Raw genomic sequence first — 20,325 nt, forward strand, 5'->3', positions numbered from 1 at the left:
ACGCTTGTCAGCATGGAAACGGCCTCTGTGCTCTACTGGATCCTGTCGGCACAACTGCATTTTATCAAAAATATTTTGTTTATAGGCTACATATCTACTGACTATCAGACTAGACACGTTAAGTGCATTATTATCATACTGTTGGAGATGAGTCGGTGTTTTTGTTGTAGGCGGCGGGGGGACACTGGCAACCTGGCGCCAGGTTCCCGTCAGTCGTTCCCGGGAAGCAGGATAACTTATGAATGAGCGGGAATCGTTGTCTTGAGTGGGGATGTTGATGAGTGGCTTGAGTCAAGACGGCCTAGTAGCTACATTTGCTTAGCAAGAGCGAATGAACTGTTATCTTGAACTGGGACGTCTGCTACTTGCCTGGAAGAATGACAAATCGAAGTAGTGGAATCAGGTTTCTGTAACATTGGGTCAGGATTACGTAGTCTACCTATATTTCAGCTTAACATAGTGCAGCAATGGCGCTGAATGAATGAGTGAGGACCGATTGAATCAGACTTGAGTCGATAGGGACAGCACGGTAGGTTGATGATGAGTTTGTGTTGTATCTTGCTGCTCGAAGCATTTGATTGATGGCGTGATGGCGTGACGTAGTGTGGCAATGGCACTGAATGAAAGGGTGAGACCTATTGAATCTGACTAAAGTTGGGATGGACAGCTTGGCAGGCTATTGGTGTGTTTGTGTTGTATTTTGCTGCTTGGAGCGTTTGGACGACACATTGATGGCGTTACGTAGTGCGATGATGGCACTGAATGAGCGAGGACCAATTGAATCTGCCTTGAGTCGAAATGGATAGCTTGGCAGGTTGTTGGTGCGTTAGTGTCGTAATTTGCTGCTTTGAACGACACAATGGCGTTATGTGTTGCAGTGATGGCACTGAATAAATGAGCGAGGACCTATCAGACTCTAGTTGATACGGACAGCTTGGCAGGCTGTTGGTGCATTTGTGTTGCATTTTGCTGCTCGGAGCATTTGGGCGACACATTGATGGCGTGACGTAGTGCTGTGATGGCACTGAATGAATGGGCGAGGACTGATTGAATCTGCCTCGAGTTGGTATGGACAGCATGGCGGGTTAAAGGTGCATTTGTGTGCTCCATGGATGGTCCCGTTTCCAGAATCAGGGAATTGTTCTTCTGACTTCCGTGTGTTCGTGGGCTTTGAGTTGTAGTGTGGAAACAACATGGATACTACGGGAATGTGTTGAATTTAATGCTCAGAGCATTTAAACAACGCATGATGGCTGTTTCCGTTATTTGGAATGCTGAATCGATGTGTTAAATTAACTTTACATTAAAGAGTATCAAAACTCGAAAGGTACAAAGGTTGGACGCGTTAACATATATCAAATGGAAGGAACCTATTCTGTAAAGAATTGGTCAGTCCATCACTAGTGTCTTTGAGCTGGAGGATGAAGGTGAACTGTCCCTTTAACCGGTGTGCTGCGTTTGCAGCGTGTTGTTGGGGTGTGAGTGATGACGGCACCCGGAAGAGAGCTGGTGTTGACCATGGTGTTGACGGAGCGCTGGAGAAGTATTCGGCTTCTGCCGCTGGTCTGCCGGCGTGGGCTGATGGAAGCTTTGGACATGGCTGTCCTGATTTCGACTGAATAGATCGTCGTCCGATGGAGATGGTGAAACGAAGTCCATACTCAAGATGAGGTGAGTGGACGGATGATGTTGCTCGTATATGGTTAAGTTAAATAGCTCACTTTTCTGTGTGCTCAAAGTGCTGTTGCGTGCTCTCGGTTCGGGTGCAGAATACGAGAGCGGAAACAGGAGGAGGGGGTCAGGCGGGTATTTATAGGAAATACGGTAACGTATTGGTCCCGAAATTCTGCTGGTAGCTTCAATTGTGTCACCTTCAACTCTCCATGATCTCTTATGTATTTCAGTATATCTGATCACACAATCCCTGTTTGTCACTGTGTTTATAACTGCACAACAAACAAGAACGTCTAAATTATGTGAGGTCTTCTGATCCAGTGGGTCCAGATCTTTGATGTAGGTCAAAAATGAGAGCAAAAGGTGGATTTTCACATTTATCTGCGTCACAGAGAGAGAAATAAAGACAGACAGTGAGTTAGTCAGTGAGGCAGGGGGCTGTAAAAATAAAAGTCCTGGAAACCTTTCAGCACATTTCCTGTCTGCTCTCTCTCTCTCTCTCTCTCTCTGGTTTTTGGCTTTAGGACAGACTCGAGGAAACTTGCTCACTCTTTGTTCTCCCTATCTCACAGTTTACCCTCTCTCTCTCTCTCTCTCTCTCTCTCTCTCTCTCTCTGTGTTGTTGGATGCCAGACGTCTCCGGGTGACGGCGAGCTGTGGAATAGAGGGGGTGGTGGTGGCAAAGTGTGAATTGTGTGTGTGAATGTGTATGACGGCATTCCTCTTCCTCTGAGCGTGTGCGGAAGGTGAAGAAGACGAACAGAGAAGCTCCAATGACTTGGAGGTAGGTGCCAACCAGCTTTCACACACTCTTGGTTGTTGCTCTCTCATGCCGACACATGCCTCCAACAGGCTTCGACACAGAAAAGAAAGACAAACTAGAGGAACATTAGGGGATTTCCTTCCTTTTGTTCTCTCAATCTTCTGTCTTTTGGCTTCTTTATAATGTAAAACACTCATAAACACATAAATTCATGCAAAGTGTGTCTCTTCAGTTTTACAGGCTGAGGATGTGATTAGAGCAGCAGGAGTCCAGTGGAAACTTTCTCTGCAGTGTTTTGTTGCAGTGTTTTTAGCTCCTGCAGGGCTGCTTTTGCTTCCTGCTGCAACAACACAGAGACCTTGCAAAAACTCACCTTATGAACAGATAAACTCACTGTATGGACATATAAAGTCACTGTAGGGACGAATAAAGTCACTGTACGGATATATAAAGTAACTGTGTGGACAGATGAACCTAAAGTATGGACAGATAAACTCACTGTATGGAGACAAACTCACTGTATGGACATATAAAGTCACTATGGGGACAGGTAAAGTCAATGTACGGATATATCAAGTCACTGAAGGGACAGATGAACTCACGTACGAACAGATGAACTCACGTACGAACAGATGAACTCACCTACGAACAGATAAACTCATGTACGAACAGATAAACTAGCGTACGAACAGATAAACTCACGTACGAACAGATAAACTCATGTACGAACAGATAAACTCACGTACGAACAGATAAACTCACGTACGAACAGATAAACTTGAGTATGGACACATAAACTCACGTACGTACAGATAAACTCACGTACGAACAGATAAACTCACGTACGAACAGATAAACTCACGTACGAACAGATAAACTTGAGTATGGACAGATAAACTCACAAAGAAACTCATGTATGAACAGGTTAACTCACATATTGACAGATAAACTCATGTACGAACAGATGAACTCACATATGAACAGATAAACTTGCGTACAAACAGATAAACTCACAAATAAACAAAGAAACTTCCGTACAGATAAACTCACGTACAAACAGATAAATTTATGTTTGAGCAGATAAATACACATACGGACGGATAAACTTACAAAGAAACAAAGAAACGTATGTACGAACAGATGAATTGCGGACTAGCAGATAAACCTGTGTACAAACAGATAAACTCACAAATAAACAAAGAAACTCCCATACAGATAAACTCACTTACGGAGATATAAACTCATGAATAAACAAAGACACTCCTGTACTAACAGGTAAACTCAAGTAGGCTATTGACTCACCTTCGAAAAGATCACGTATGAACAGTGCGAGCAGATAAACTCGAGTAAGAACAGATAAACTTGCGTAGGAGCAGATAAACACACATAGAGACAAATAAACTCACAAATTTAAATAGGCCTAACTCACGTATTAACAGATAAACACATACAGACATATAAACTTACGTACTAACAGATAAACTTACATATTAACAGATAAACTCACGAATAAACAAAAAACTCACGTACGAACAGATAAATAAGAAACTCCTGTACAAATAAACTCACATTCAAACAGATAAACTTTTGTACGAGCAGATAAACAGACATAGGCCTACGGACAGATAAACTCACGAATAAACAGATAAACACAAATATCCATATATATATACTCACAAATACACAAAGAAACTCCTGTACGAACAGGTAAACTTGTGGACGAACAGATAAACTCACATACGGACAGAAACTCACAAATTAACAAAAAAACGTGCATACAAACAGATAGGACAGAAAAACTTGTGTGTAAACAAAGACACAGAACGGTTAGATGGATTAGTTAGCAATATGACACAATTATAGCAAGTTTAGCTTACAAAGGTTATTGGCCCAGACCAGCCAATAAAAATCTTTTTTAAAAAGCAAGCTGAAATTCGAGATTGAATTAGTAGTGATATGCGTATCTGTTGTTGCTACCAGCAGTAGGCTACCAGAGGCAACTTGTGAAGTGGCAGTAGCAGTAGTAGTGACCATAAAGGTAGCATTAGTTGTTGTAGCTTTAGTAGCATACAGTTGTTTGCGGTAATAGTTGTAGTAGTCTTAATATTCTGTTTCAAACTGGAGAGTTTTAGTGCTATGCGCTTCACACTTTAAAACATGGAAATCTGAAGGAAAGTAAATACTCACTATGTTTGGAATGAAAGTAATCCAATATTAAGGTTTATAGGTGGGCACAGTTACCAGCTAAAGACAGCCTGAATCTAGAAACTGTCTGCATCAGTGTTCAAAGGCTGTGTGGGTCTGACTGTGGTCGGATCTGAAGTCAATTATCATGTTTCATTCAGAACCGTGTCAGTTCACCTCAGAGTATGTTTCCCATTCAGCAGCAGTGAGTCACATCCAGCCGTCCTAGCAGCTGGTGGATCATTTAACAGACGTCCTGCCTCAGCCTGAGCCCTGCTGTTGGGATCCAACGCTCAGTTATTTCTGCAGAGACCAGTCCTCAGGCTGTGCAGGTGAGATTGGAAAATCAATTCCTCTTGGAGAGATGGCATGGAAGTGAGTGGAGCAATTTCTCTGTTATCTGTGTGTAGAACTTTTGTTAAAACTTTATTCTACAAAGGCTTTTTTTCCAGTGTGCTAACCTATGTAGGCTAGCGTTAGGCTACAACCAAACTTACTGTCACAAACTTCAGAACTTAAACTAGGTGTTAAACAACACTGTAATGAAAAATGAAAGCTGACCTTAAATGTATTGCTTTGCAAATGGGAGAGTCTACAGCCATGCTGGCAGCTCAGTGAGGCTGGACTTTGGCACAGCGGTGCTTTGTGCAAAAATTCTGTGAAAAGTCCGAAGATCACCAGAACCAGAGGGATTTATCCTCTGGACAACAACGTGTCATGGCAATGTGTCAAATAGTGTTTGAGATATCAGTCTGGACCAAAATGGTCGACCGACCAACCAACTAATAAACATTGCCGTCCACTGCTAGCGTGGCTAAACATTGTGATAAATTAAAACTAAAAAGAAAGAGTTGATTTTCATCTTGTTTAGCCTATGTACAGGTTTCTAAAGTGGAACCAGCTTTAACTTTCACCTACTGAATATCTGTGTTACGTTTTTGACGTATTCTGTTGGAGTTAAAGGTGCTAAACCCGAAATTCAGAGCATAGCTGTTGCCTCCACATGGACAACATGGCGACGGCTGAACCAGCGGCTCGCAGCTAACAGTGCTAACAGTGCTAACAGTGCCAACAGTGCTAATAGTGCTGACAGCGCTAACAGCGCTAACAAAGGCAACAGTGTTGACCCAGCACAGTGTTAACCTGCCGTTGGCCAGTTCCCAGTGCTGATTCATGACAATAACTATGTCAACGAGCACTTGAGCAACACTTCAACGGTGACTCTGCAACGATGTAGCTGGCCACGCTGGGCCGTTTTGTTGCTTTTGTCGCTCGTTGTGTGAACGTAGCATTACAGTCGGAAGCTAGTTAGCCTAGTTTGCTAGCTTGCTAACATTAGCACTGCATAGCAGAACCAATCCAAAGTCTTCAGGGCGGCCCTTGGGGCGGTGATATGCAGAAGGTGCTTGCTTGTTAACACTGTCATAGCAGGAACACATGCACAGAACTGTTGTTGCTACAGCTGGTCTGCTACAACCAACTAGACAGCAACTCTTCAGCATAGCCTTATTACTATTACAGGTTTGTTTAAAGTAGAAGTTTGGAGACATGTTGTAACTTCCTGTTGCTGTTGCTGTCTATGCAGGATGCAGGATTGTTTTCCCCCTAAAAGGTGCGTGGTGACGAGAGCCTAGTAGATGACGCATTACCGGTCTGATGTATCACGCTAAAGCTTGTGAAGGATAAACACATTTTTTATAAATCCCTTCCGTTTCACTGGGAATTTAAGTTAGTAATATAGTATAAAGTATAATATAATAGTATATAAAATACATAAATCACTCTGGCACAATAAAAGCAAAGCCACAATAGAGGACGTGCAGTTACAGGTAGCTACTGGTTTAAAACCCAAATCCAAGGCAAAACTAAATCCCAACCAGCATGTTTATAAAGTTTTCAGTGGATTTTGTGGATTTTGTGTAACAGCATCATAAAGATCACACATGTCCTGAGCTCCATGTAAGGTCTGTTTCCACAGAGCTGCAGTCACTGTGAGGTTAACACACACATCCAGCTGAAACCTCAAACTAACGAACCGACGCTTGTCTGGCTGGATGGGAAGTGACACGCCGGCTCCAGTTGGTGCCCTGCTTTGATCTTGTAAACACCCACACCCTCCTCCCCCGCTCCACCCCGTCCCATGCCATTTCAAGCACCTCTGCGGGGTCATGCAGATTAACCCCTTGTTTCCTGCAGTGGGCTTTAGTTTTGAAGTGAAATGGAGGGTGAAAGCGTTTTCCGGCTGGGAGCGTGGAGCAGCGGGGGGAGTTTTTTCTATGGGTTTGGAGGATTTAGAGGAGTTTTGGTGTTGGCTATGGGCAGTCGTAGAGATTTAGAGCTGTAGCTAATCATTTTTAGCAGGAAAAATCTGAGTTTTAGGGGGTAGATGATAACGTTGGAGAAGGTTTGGAGCTGTTCAGGAGATTACAGTGTAAGTATTTTGAACATCATCAGAATCAGAGGTTTGTGTGTTGGAAGAGGTCAGGGGTCAGGTTTATTAGCTTTTGAATGCATCAAACGTTGGAGTTGAAAGTTAGAATTGCCTCATTTTGTTTTAACTTAAAGCTCCACAAATCAATACATTTTTTATATTAACAGATGGCTCAAATATGTGAAGTGAAAGGAGTTACTTGCGATGTCAAATCTAGTGAAATGTATCCCCATCTCTGCAGCTCTATGGAGCTTTTTAGCCTCTTTTAACTCCTAGTTTTCCTAATGATTTTGCGGCATGTTGCCCATCCACACCCAAACACCTACAGCACACAACAGGAAAACAGTTCAGTGTCTTCTTCTTTATGTTATTTCTGTTCACACTAAAATGTGACACAGTAAATTTTACATTTATCCCCACTGGAAAGAAATTCAAAAAGTTCAGTTTCGGCTTTGTGTGTCCAAAATGGAGAGAAAAAGATGCATTTATGAATTTATTCAGCTTACTGGGCATTCAGAAAGCTGAACTGGTGGGGGGGTGTTTTTTCAGTAACCAATGAGATGGTGAAATCTGATCCATACATTCCAGATCCATGAATTTGAAGGGTTATCAGACACTTAAACACTGCAGAGTTATTTAAGATTTTACTGATCTGGAAAGTTATCACAGCAGCAATTAACTATCTTTCATATTTTTTATCTGAATGTTCAGCGATATTTGTTGTAGTTTCAACATCTATGGTGCATCTGCAGGCAGCTGTTTGCTAAAACTACTTTATAAAGAGATAAAATGTCAGATGTTGTGTTTTCTGTCTCCAAGTGGAGCTTCAAAGCTGAAATTAATAACCCCCTATGCCTGATAGATGTTCAAACTAGAACAAATATTGTTGAACATTCAGATAAAAGATACAAAAGATAAAATAATTGCTGCTGTGATCCAGATCAGTTAAATCTGCAGAGTTTAAGTGTCTGATAAACCTTCAAATTCATGGATCTGTTACACAATTTGGACTTTATGGATAAGATTTCATCTTCTCATTGGTTCCTGAAAAAACACGCCCCCAATGCAGCATTCTGAATGCCCAGTAAGATGAATAAATTCATATATGCATCTATTTCTCTCCATTTTGGCCATAATAGGCCAAAAACAGAGCTTTTTGAAATGCTTTCCAGTGTGGATAAATGTGACATTGACTGTGTTAGATAGTACAGAAATAAGATGAAGAAGAAGACATGAACTGTTTTCCTGTTGTGTAGGTGTCTGGGTGTGGTTGGAGATCTTTACGGCGTAATGTGGACATACTCTGAGTTGTATTTGTTTGTTGTAAACTCTCCTCTTCAGGTTGTAGTGACACTAGACAAAAGAAGAGGATATGGGTCAAAGCAGACTGAATGGAAAACACTGAGACCTTTGTCCTCCATCAGAATACAACTTTTCACCTGAGCCTGTTTGACAAGAGAACCTCGCTAATCCAAAATGGCTGCTGTCGGCGCGCTTTTGTTGCTGGTGGTGACGGCTGTCTGCAGCGGGAGTCTGGTCGTGGTGAACTCGGGCGTGGAGGTCACCAGGGGTCGATCGGTGTTCATCACAGAGAAGGAGCTGAAGATCAACGTGGATCCGACTACGGACTGTAAGGTGGAGGTGGTGATGAACGAACCCGTCACTCAGAGAGTGGGAAGGCTGACTCCACAGGTGAGGACACACTTGCTGCTGTAGTTATAGACTTATGAATGAACAGAATCAGAACAGTTGTATGACTGGTGTTTGGTTCTGTGGCGTTTGCAGGTGTTTGACTGCAGCTTCCTAGAGAACGAGGTGAAATATGTCCACGATGGAAGTCCTCTGCTGGACAAGGACACAGTGATGCTGAGAGTCTACAGGTCAGTTAGCTCTAGTAGCAGAAATACTAGCAGTGGCAGTATTAGTAAAGCAATAGTAGTACAATAAAACTAGGTGTCATTTAAACATTTAATTATGTATGATAATCAGAGAGAGAATATTTCTAGGAGTTCATTAAGGCCCATCATTTTTTATTATTCTTTTTTTTTTTTTTACAATTTTTTCACCACAGACCAGATTTTGTTCAAAACTGCAGATCTGTTTCAACTGATCTGAAGCATCAAGAATTGTCCTGTTGCAAGCTGACAATGAACTAATTCTCTGGAATTATAATAATATTTATAAAGTTGATTTACAGTATGTAGCACTTTTCTAAACACGGTTACACAGTGTTTTACACGCAAGATTGGGAGCATTTCTATTGCCTCTGCATGGCACTCAACATGGCGACAAATGAGCAGACAACTCTTGGCTAACAGTGCTAACAGCACTAACAGTAAAAACAATGGCAACAGTGCTGACAGAGCTAACAGTGCTAACCTGTGGGGAACCGGAGGGTGGACGCTACACTTCCACGCAGTCGATCAGCACGACGTTATCAGCTGTAACCACTAAAAGGCCCATGTGGTCGGCCCAGCGATGTAAACACAGCACAGAGAAGCTCAGATTACAACACACACGAGTGAGAGAGACTTCATTCTCTGCTCAGGTAGACATTACTCCTCTATATCTTTACATAGCTATTAGTTGTTTGCTGCTATATTAATGCTCTGCGTATCGTATAGAAAAACTTTGAAAAATGAAAAACGTAAAAGTAAAAATGAAAGATTTTAACAAAAGCTAAATTAAATGAAAAATAAAATTGAATGTGTCTAACGTGCCGGACGTTGGCACTGATCTCCAGAAAGTCCTGATTTGATTAAGTGGGATTCAATTATTGAAGATTCAAAGCATCAGAAAAATACCAGATGTACTTATGAAAGGGTTTCATAGAATTTATCCCATGGGAACTCAAGTATGTACTGTACATAGCTATAATCTATGTTACTTTATGACTGATAATAACCTTTATGTGTATTGTAACAACACAAATTAGAGTTCCATCAATTTATAAGCTACACAATAAATTTACACATATCATTTAGCTCAAATGTTGACATATTCACCAATAAAACACACAGATATAAAGGTCAATCATGGTATTAAGAACCAATATTGGATAATTCAAATGAAGACTATTTATATTAATGAATATATATGTTTATATTGATATATTTTTTTACCTGGTCTATTTACATATGAGAAAGCAAATAACTGTACAGAAATGCAAATAAGCTTCTGCTCATTTACCAAAGACAAAGTACGTTAAAGGTACTCTATACGATATCCACAGCATTAATATAGCAGCAAACAACTATTTGCTATGTAAAGATATAGAGGAGTAATGTCTACCTGATAAACACTGTTCTGCTCTGTCAGCAGTGTTACCATCGTTTTCACTGTTAGCGTTATTAGCACTGTTAGTAATGAGTCGCTGGCTCAGGATTCGCCATGTTGAGAGCCATGAGGAGGCAATAGAAATGCTCCCAGTCTTGCATTTAACACCTAAAAAAAAGATAAAAATTTGCAAATAGGGATTTTATAAGACTATTTTCCCCGAAATATTTTTATTATCTGTATTTTTTTTTAATTGGATTGTCACCTGTTTTTTTAAAACGACTACTTCTCTGAAAAAATATCTTTTGAGTATCAAACACCCATTCTGTTGGCCTGTTGTGGGCTTGAAAAGTGGCTCTGAAAAGTTTGCATCGACAGCTGTAACTGGCTTTCATTTACTGACTCTCATTTTGCTGCAGTGAAAATAGGAATCGTAAAAAACGTTTTTAAATAGCTCTTTCCGGCAGTGCATTTATCTATGTTGTGAAGAAATAACACATTTAAACCCTAAAGACTCTCTTTTAACACGCTGTGTGGTGTCCGTGTGGAGGTTCACGTTGTCAGACACGCTGGTGGAGATGGTGGTTCTGCCGGTGCGGGTGGTGGACTCGGGACTTGGTGTTGTGGAGCTGGGCAGCGCTCCTCTCGTGGTTCCTCTGTTCTACGGTTTATCCAACGCCATCAACGTCTCCGTCCTGAACATCCGGACCACGGCAGACCTGGTCTGCATTGTCAGGCTGATGACCTCCGACACCAGCGTCCCCGCTCTGGGTCAGCTGGTGAGGGAGGAGGACTCCACACAGAGGAAGGGTAGGTCACATCTGGACACGTCACAGTCTGTGTTGTTTAATGGTTATGGCTGTGGCTCAGAGGGTAGAGCAGGTCGTCCACCAATCGGAAGGTCGGTGGTTCGATGTGGCATAGCCATCGGTGTGTGAATGGGTTTTTAGATTAGATCCTGCTGGGCTGATATGAATGGGTGAATGCTGACATGTAGTGTAAAGCGCTTTGAGTGGTTGGAAGACTAGAAAAGCGCTATATAAATGGAAGTCCATTTACCATTTACCATAATGAACCACAAAAACATACCGGTTTCTGATTAGCTGACAGATGTTCTCGTACACAGGTGTGGTCAACGGTTTAATCACTGCGACTCTGATGCTTCAGGCCCAGTAAACAGTTAACTCTCTCGTAACTAATGAAGTTGTCGACTCTCCTGACTAAATGTAACAAAATAAATTAATAGATGGTTTATTTGAAAATGATTTTACTATTTTATTATTTAACCCTTAGAGACTGACATTACTGTCTTTCAGAGGCTGTAGCAGGTTCAGTTTTAGAGCTAGAGTGAAGTTACAGATATCATATGGAACTAGAAAAACCAAGGAATCGTTGGTAACAATCATGTCTATGCTGCTATCTTGTTGGGAGGGAGGCTCAGTAACACTCCAAAGTTTCGCTAAATTTTGGCGAGGAAAAAACTGGCATGGCCATTTTAAAAGGAGTCCCTTGACCTCTGACCTCAAGATATGTGAACGAAAATGGATTCTATGGGTACCCACGAGTCTCCCCTTTACAGACATGCCCACTTTATGATAATCACATGCAGTTTGGGGCAAAAACCAGGCAGTTGTTTGAATGCAGTATAAGTGTTATTTTCACCTATTCTAAAAAGGTGTATTTAAATATTTCTGCATACTGGGGTCCCTAAACAGTCTTGGAATTGAATTGGGCATCACTGTGAAGCTGAGACTCTTGTGATTTCATTGAGCCAATTGTATTCATGTGTGATGATGTTAGTCCCCATAGGAGACATTTCATTGTAGTTAGACCATTTTTTAAAATTTGACCTCACTGTATAAAACTACCTGTGGTGAACTCTAGGATAATCACAGCCTCATGAAACTTTACCGCCACAAACTAGAGACCTAGAGCATTCAGAGGATGGATGGATCAGACTAGAGACCTAGAGCATTCAGAGGATGGATGGATCAGACTATAGACCTAGAGTATTCAGAGGATGGATGGATCAGACTATAGACCTAGAGTATTCAGAGGATGGATGGATCAGACTATAGACCTAGAGTATTCAGAGGATGGATGGATCAGACTATAGACCTAGAGTATTCAGAGGATGGATGGATCAGACTATAGACCTAGAGTATTCAGAGGATGGATGGATCAGACTAGAGACCTAGAGCATTCAGAGGATGGATGGATCAAACTAGAGACCTAGAGCATTCAGAGGATGGATGGATCAAACTAGAGACCTAGAGCATTCAGAGGATGGATGTATTTCATAGCTAGATTGACAATAAGGGGCTTTCTGAGCAGTTTCCAGAACAGAAGTGATCGCCATCCAATCGCCAAAAAATGCAATTCTTGCAGAAATCTCCAAATGTCAAAAGTTTTTGAAACCAAATCACAGCATGTCTTTTTCAGTGGTGTTCCTCAAGGTCTTGGTGTCTTAATGTGGTATTTTGGAGGGATTATTCATAATTGCTGTCAATTCTTGAGTGGTAACAAATGGTTAAATGTAGCACCAAATCTATGTATCAAATGGTATCAACCCAAAACTTGCTGCAACAATTTATGAGATACAGTATAATAGAGCATGAGAATCATATATTTTCTTCCATCATAATGTTCTAAGCCCTTATATGCTTTCACAATTTATTTTAATAAATAAATTAATCAATTAATTAATGTTTATTACAGATTTATGACTAACTTGACACACAGTGCTACAGTAAGCTGCATCTCAAATTAATCTCCAGGTTTCCAGCTTTCAGATGATGTACACCACTTCTATAGGGGCCGGGCGGCTGTGGCTCAGAGGGTAGAGCAGGTCGTCCACCAATCGGAAGGTCGGCGGTTCAATCCGCTCGATCACATGTCGGTGTGTCCTTGAGCAAGACACTTAACCCCAAATTGCTCCTGAAGGCATAGCCATCGGTGTGTGAATGAGTATTTAGATCAGATCCTGATGGCCAAAGTTGGCACCTTAGCAGCCTCTGCCATCAGTGTATGAATGTGTGTGTGAATGGGTGAATACTGACATGTAGCATAAAGCGCTTTGAGTGGTCGGAAGACTAGAAAAGCGCTATATAAATGCAAGTCCCTTTATCATTTCTATGTGACATCTACTGTTGACCTGCTATCTCACCCTGAAGACCCCCTGTACCCCCCTAAAAAAGACAAAAACGGTTCTATTGTGGGTGTCCGAGGGTTAAAAATATATTGTATTTAATTTGTTGAAACAATATTCAACGTTACATTATCAACATAAATTGGATAGATAAATGGATATAACCACTTGCAAGTTTCTCCGGAAAAACTAATATTAACTAAAAGTACACTCGGAGAGCGCAGACCTCCGCCAAGGCAGGTTTCATGTATTTCGCTGCCCCCCCTCGCCGTTCAGCTTGCGCCATCATCCACATGTGTTTTTGTTTATGTTGAGATGAGCTGAACGCGTCATCAGTTACACTGCGCATGTCTTAAAGCAGGTGGTGTTAATGCACAGGCTAGGCGGAGTCATGAAAAAAAAAATCCCGAGGCTGGATCATGATCCGGATCACCACCAAAATCTAATGGATTGTTCATTGTGCCACACCCCACCCCTCCAAAACATTTCATTCAAATCCATCACGGTCTTTTGGAGTAATCCTCCAAACGGACAAACCAACAAACAAACCAACGCCGGTGAAAACATAACCTCCTTCCTAGGCCTTTGGCCTTGGTAATAATCATTTTTGCTATAATAACTTTTTTTTTTTACAGCATGTAGCACTTCTAAACACAGCTACAAAGTGCTTTACAGTAAAACAACAAAGCTAAACAGAGAAACAGTAAAATAATCTGGTAGAAAGTACGAAGAATATAAGATATAAACATAAGAAAAAATAACAACAATGAAAATTATATAACAAATAACAAAATAACAAAGTGAAATTAAAAGCTAAATTAAAAATAAAATTAATAAGATAATCAAATAAAACTGAATAAAAAATGAATTACAATAAATAAAAATAATTAAAAAAAAACGTATAACTAAATTTAGAAATATATTAAATAATAGGAAATAAATAAAAACTATACATTTAAAATAATACAAGCAACTAAAGTAAATAAAAATGAGAAATAAATTACAAATGTTAAAAAGTATGCTTTTGTGTATGCTTGATGATTTCCGCATGCACAATCTTAATCTGTTGCTGCTGCATCTCTGCAGCTGGATTTGTCTCCAATCGTCTATCTGTTGTCTGTCGTTCTCCTTCAGGCAGAGAGACGGCAGCGCTCTGTCCGGGGAACAAACCCTGTCTTCATGACACCAAGGTGGTTCGTTTCCTCAAAACCAGCTGCCAGGACTTCCTGAGCTCCGGTCTCAAGTACCAGCACCTCAGCCCTCCGTCACCAGAGATCGACTACATCCCCATCAGGGTGGAGCTGCGGGAGCAGGCCACCAGGGCTCTGCTGGAGGTACAAGCAACATCCAGAAATAAATATTGATATTATTCCTATCCAACATTCACTTACTACAGTGTAGGAAATAGTATGCTGGAGGAAAACAAACTTGTAGTAATGCTACTCAAAAGAGCTTGAATTGAACAAAGTTGATAAACTGCAGCTTCAGTCACATCCAAGTCATATGTGGATGTTTTCCAGACGACATTAGCATCTGAGACATGGAGAGGTTTATTGGCAGTCAGAAAGTGACATCCCACTGTCATGTTCTCAGCTCTGGAAGTGGAAGGTTGTGGAGCAGGAGGTTTTGCAGAGGTTTAAAAGGCTTGTAAATAGTGTCTTTATTACAAAGACCTGTCATTTCTAACACGTCTGATTGTCTATTCTGGGGCTTACTCTTCAACACCACATTTAACAGCAAAAGTTGTGGCAACATGTGTTGATTTCTACGTGATACATGTTGTGTTAAAACGTACATTACTGTTGGAAAGTTTGGAAGCAGCTGTTGTATTGATGCTTCTCTTCTTCACTTCAGTTATGGCTATTTTAACAGAGATAAAAACAGTATAATTCAGACACCAAATGTATGTGAAGTGATTCAAACTTCCATTTCGTCGATGTCCCTACAGTGTTGCATGACAGGGGACAATACTGTTGGAACTTAGATTTTGACCCTCGATCATTGTTGAACCACAACGGTGCAACTGGGCTCTAAATATTGAGTTAGTCCGTTTTGTTAGTCCTTTGGGCCCTCTGCAGTCTACTCAGTCAGTCCCTCCAGGAATTTGCGATCGCAACAATTCACGCAAATTCAACCAATCCCTGTGATTTTTGCACGACCTTGCAATTTTGTCCAATCACCGCAACTTTGACCAATCATAGCAGTCCCCCCGCGCCCACGTCACTTCCTTCTTTCTGGTTGTGAAGATGCATCAGACATGTCGGGACAACATCTCACATTTACCAACAAAAATAACTGCGCAAGACCGTGCAAGGCAGTTCGGAGGCAAACTGTTCTGCACCGCCTGCAATATTGTGGTGGAACACAAACGAAAGTCATCGATTGACAAACACTTTTTACCGCAAAGCCCACACGAGTCTGGCTAAAAAGCGTGGACAACAGACGAGATAAATCACCATGACGGAGGCTGTTGCATCCAAATCTGTTGCAAGTGCTGAAAGAATAGGAGCAATGGAAGTCAGACGGCGGCTGGCGGTACCACGGTTTTACACACTATGGCTCACGTTACCGCAGTTTAACAACCGCGTCATAGAACTTCAGGTAACGTAAAAACACAAATGGTTCACTCTAGAGCCAGTGTTTGGTTTGTCCGTTCTGGGCTACTGTAGAAACATGGCAGAGCAACATGACGGACTCCGTGAAGAGGACCCGTTCCCTCATTCTCATCATCCTCTTTCTAATCTAACGAAAACACAATGATTCTTAGTTTAGACTATACACTAATGAAAACACAGTTATGAATATTATATTCCATTTTTTGCTAATAGATCCTCGAAAAATGTGACACGCTGTTCCTTTAAGATCATGTAGAACTGAGAGGTGCTCTTTGGGAAAAACGGGGCAACTTTATCTTTTACATTCATCTTCCCATCCCTTTGCCCCGCTCGCAGGCAGAGTCGGTGTGGTTGCCGGTTCTGATCCACGGTGCGATGCAGAACCAGCCGCCCCAGGCCGCCTTCATGGCCTCCTTCATCCTGGAGGTGGACCAGTTCATCCTCACCCCACTCACCACCGCCTCCCTGGATGCTAAAGACCACGAGACGCCACAGGAGAGGCTGGTCTTCAACATGACCGTCCCACCCGCCGAGGGCTACGTCACCCACCTGGACGACCACACAAAGCCTGTCACGTCCTTCACCTGGCTGGACCTCCACGAAATGAAAGTGGCCTACCAGCCGCCCAACAGCAGCCAATCTCACCGCAGGAACTACGAGGTACTCGAGGTTATGCCAATTAAAAGTATAAAGACAGACTTAAAACGTAAAATAAAGCATTATCTCAAATATGAAATATATGAGGCGAGAAATGTATCATCAAAAAACCTGTGTTGCAAAAGCCAGTTTCACAATGAAATGGTGTGAAATGTTAGCGAGAGGTTAAACTTTCAGGAAAAAGAAAAAAATTCAATAAAAAAAAGTATATACAATTTTCAATTTCCACAAGTTAAGTAAATAAAAAAAATTAATACAAAAACAATATGAAATATATAATAGGAGGTACATTTTTGAAGTAGAGCCTTGTCTTATGAGCAATTATGATAGAAGCATTTTGTACCAAATACATTTATTTGGACAACTGGAGGATTTGAATGCAACGGCACCGGAATGTTTTTTTTATTATCTTCAGGAATCAAGTAAAGTTTTGGTAAAACATTTTTGGCGTGTATTTTCAACTATAACAGGTTGTGAAACACACAAACTTCAGAATTTCCATGTATAACTCAAACTCTTCATCTCATCAAGTATGAAATATGTTATCTTTATGGACAAATATTATTATTATCATATTTTAGTATATATATTTTAATCTTGTACTATTCTATCAATATATTTTATGTAAGGTGGAGTTCCAGGCTATAGACAGTTCCTACATGACCAGCCCACCCCTCATGGTCCACATCTCCATCAGGACGGCTGAAACAAACGCACCCAGAGTCTCCTGGAACATGGGTACGAGGGTTTTACTAATATAAATCCATTTACATTTTTTTCATCCATAATACATACTGTATGTAATAAAGTCAAACTAATCACTTCCTGTTTAACTTTTATGTCTCAGGTTTGGACCTGCTGGAGGGTCAGTCCCGACCAATCACGTGGGAGGAGCTGCAGATAGTCGACAACGACAACATCGATGCAGTCTACCTGGTGGCTGTGGACGGACCTCTTCATGGACGCCTTAGTGTCAGAGGTGAGGTCAAAGGTCACCGGGTCCCTTTGCTAGTTCTACATTTGAATGCCGACACAGTGACTGCTAGTGGTCGAAAGTAAGTAAGTACACTTACTCAAGTTCTGTACTTAAGTACAATTTTAAGGTACTTGTACTTTACATGAGTGTTCCCATTTTCTGCTACTTTATACTTCTACTCCACTACATCCCATAGAGAAATATTGTACTTTTTACTCCACTACATTTATCTGACAGCTTTAGTTACTTTGCAGATTCAGATTAACAATACACAATATAGTCAACAAATTATTTATGATGGAATTTTATACATTAAGATAAAACTTTATTGATCTGCAAGCTACCCAGCAGTAGTATACTGTATAAAGTCCATCTTTACCAGCTGCAACGTTAAAGTGATGAATACATTAATCAATAATTATAATACAATAATATAATATATATTATTCTGAAATGGGCCATTCTGCAAAGAACGGCACTGAAAACGATGTTTTCGCTCTTCTCCCGACTGGCTTCAGCAAGAGTTTGATTGACAGATGGTTCATCCAATCACCTGCCAAGTATTTTTTTGGAAGCACCTGTCCTTGTCCTGGTTCTGAGTGACAGAGTTGCTTGTTAGTTTGAAGAAAGGAGGTTAAACACAAAGAATAGTAAGCCTGTCCAGTGCTCACAGAATAGATTCAATCTTGTTTTTTGGGATTCAGCATGCTGAATCTGTTACCAACTAGGGGAGGTTATTTAAGAGGATGTGAGTTTCAGATCGGTTTGACTCTGATGAAGACGCAGTTTGCGTTGAAGCGTTAGTCTGTAATAAAGTTGATTGCCTTACATCCGTGTGCTCCAGTGTGCTTTGGACCTGGTCTCTGAAGCCTCTCCTGTTGCTTGTTAGTTTCTCAAGATTACCAACCCTGGCTTTATGTACATTTTGATGCTGATACTTGTACTTGTATTTTTACTTAAAGGCCCAGACACACCAAGCCGACATCAAAGAACTGTTGCGTTGCCTCACGTCGCCTTCGTCTTGGCTGACAAGTTGCACATGAACACACCGCAAAGCCTAAGCCAACAGCCACCTATCACGTACGTTCTGCGCCTGCGTGAGATGAAATAACTCTCCACACCAGCAGGCGATGGTAGTCTGTATTCGTCATTCAAAAAGGGAAATCAGATGAGATGAAGATGAAAAATGAGAAGAGCCTTCTGTGTGCACACTGAACTTTACTCTTTGGCTTGTTTTCCTCACTTCCGTTTCTCTTCTTGTGCACTGATTCGCTTAAAGGGACTGTTTGTAACTTCTTCCACATATAAATTATTGAGGGTCCCATGCGCGCTCGCGTGTGTCTACGCTGTTCAGACTCAGACTCCAACACAAACTACAGTGAAGCACCAAAACCTCTTGGTTGTATCTAGTGAAGCCCGTCTGTTAAACAGTGTTGGCCGCGGTCGGAGGACGCGGGGGAGACCGTAGCTTTGGTCTCCAGGACCGGAGTCTCTGCTGTACTCTGCTCCTCTGCTCCTCTGCCTGCCTTCACTCACACACCACGCTTGTTCTCACTCTTCCGCTCCACTCTCACGTGCGTGCGCACACACTCTACAATGCAGAAGAGTTAGTTTAGCTCTGAGAATATCTAGTGAATGTACAGTGGACGTTTGTGCAGAAATAACTGCTGCAGCTCCTCCAGACTAACAGAGGTTTCCCGTGTCTTGTGAAGTGACAGGGCTCCTCAGAGAGAAACGTTATCGTCTCCGACCAAAACTCAGGTGTCTCTCCTGTTCCTTCTGATCGCGGTCGGGAGGCTGAGGCAGGAAAAGCCAACACTAGGATCAGCATTGATTAATGGAGAGACCTTCGTCTGGTCAGCTAACATTACTGCCAAGCAGCTGAAATATAGAGTGATATTGTGCTTTTAGCTGACGTGTGTCTCCTCACTGTTTTGAGCGATGCTCCTTCATGTCTATGTAGAGCGAGCACAAGCACGAGCAACAGGACGCTGACTTTCTTTGACTTAACAGTCAACCACAGGTGTCGCTGTTAAGACATTTCTGATTCCTACAAACAGTCCCTTTAAGCTGAACAGCCAATCAGAGTGATTTCTCTCACCGACGGGCTCCGCCGCTGATTCAACATCCTGAATCGGCCGAAAAACCTCCGACATAGAGCCGGCGATGTGGGACACACCAAAAAAACTAGGCCGACAGACGCTCACTGATGGCCCCAAACATTCCGACGGCCGACCGTCGGCTTGGTGTTTCAGGGCCTTAAGTAAAAATTGAATGCAGGACTTTTATTTGTAACAGTATTTCTACACTGTGGTGGTATTACTATTATTACTGCAGTACAAAATCTCAGTAATTCTTCTACAATTGGCGGCTGCACTATAATTAACCACAATCTGTTGGTTAGTTTAAATTCCTTAACAGAGTATGTAGTGGCTTGTTGTTCACATCAGCAGCTGCATTTCTTTGTTGTGTTTGATTTTTGTTTTTGAGTTTCTGCATGAATCCAACCTCTGTTATGTTGAAGTAAAAATGAGTTGTTAAAGCCAAAAGCTGCTGGATCAAAGCAAAACAACAAGATAAATCACCTCAGCGCATTCCTGA

At 41.5% G+C, this 20,325-nt stretch overlaps 1 protein-coding gene across 8 annotated transcripts in view; it reads left to right on the top strand.

Annotated features, from left to right (window-relative positions):
• The first annotated feature begins 2,226 nt into the window (after positions 1–2,226).
• frem1b (Fras1 related extracellular matrix 1b) overlaps positions 2,227–20,325 on the top strand; it is a 77,714-nt gene continuing 59,615 nt past the window's right edge. Inside the window, exons 1-9 of one of the 8 annotated variants that reach the window (XM_037770465.1) lie at positions 2,227–2,458; positions 4,825–4,953; positions 8,394–8,744; positions 8,838–8,932; positions 10,879–11,138; positions 14,611–14,810; positions 16,428–16,751; positions 17,378–17,486; positions 17,596–17,727. In XM_037770465.1, coding sequence (XP_037626393.1) covers positions 8,529–8,744; positions 8,838–8,932; positions 10,879–11,138; positions 14,611–14,810; positions 16,428–16,751; positions 17,378–17,486; positions 17,596–17,727 — 1,336 coding nt within the window. In that variant the 5' untranslated portion in view covers positions 2,227–2,458; positions 4,825–4,953; positions 8,394–8,528. Of the gene's footprint in view, positions 2,459–4,821; positions 4,997–5,690; positions 6,143–6,201; positions 7,053–8,393; positions 8,745–8,837; positions 8,933–10,878; positions 11,139–14,610; positions 14,811–16,427; positions 16,752–17,377; positions 17,487–17,595; positions 17,728–20,325 lie in introns of those variants that run through there. The other 7 variants (XM_037770458.1, XM_037770459.1, XM_037770457.1 and 4 more) reach the window with 7 other exon arrangements.

This window comes from Sebastes umbrosus, chromosome 5 (assembly GCF_015220745.1).
Source record: "Sebastes umbrosus isolate fSebUmb1 chromosome 5, fSebUmb1.pri, whole genome shotgun sequence".
NCBI classification, from domain to species: domain Eukaryota; kingdom Metazoa; phylum Chordata; class Actinopteri; order Perciformes; family Sebastidae; genus Sebastes; species Sebastes umbrosus.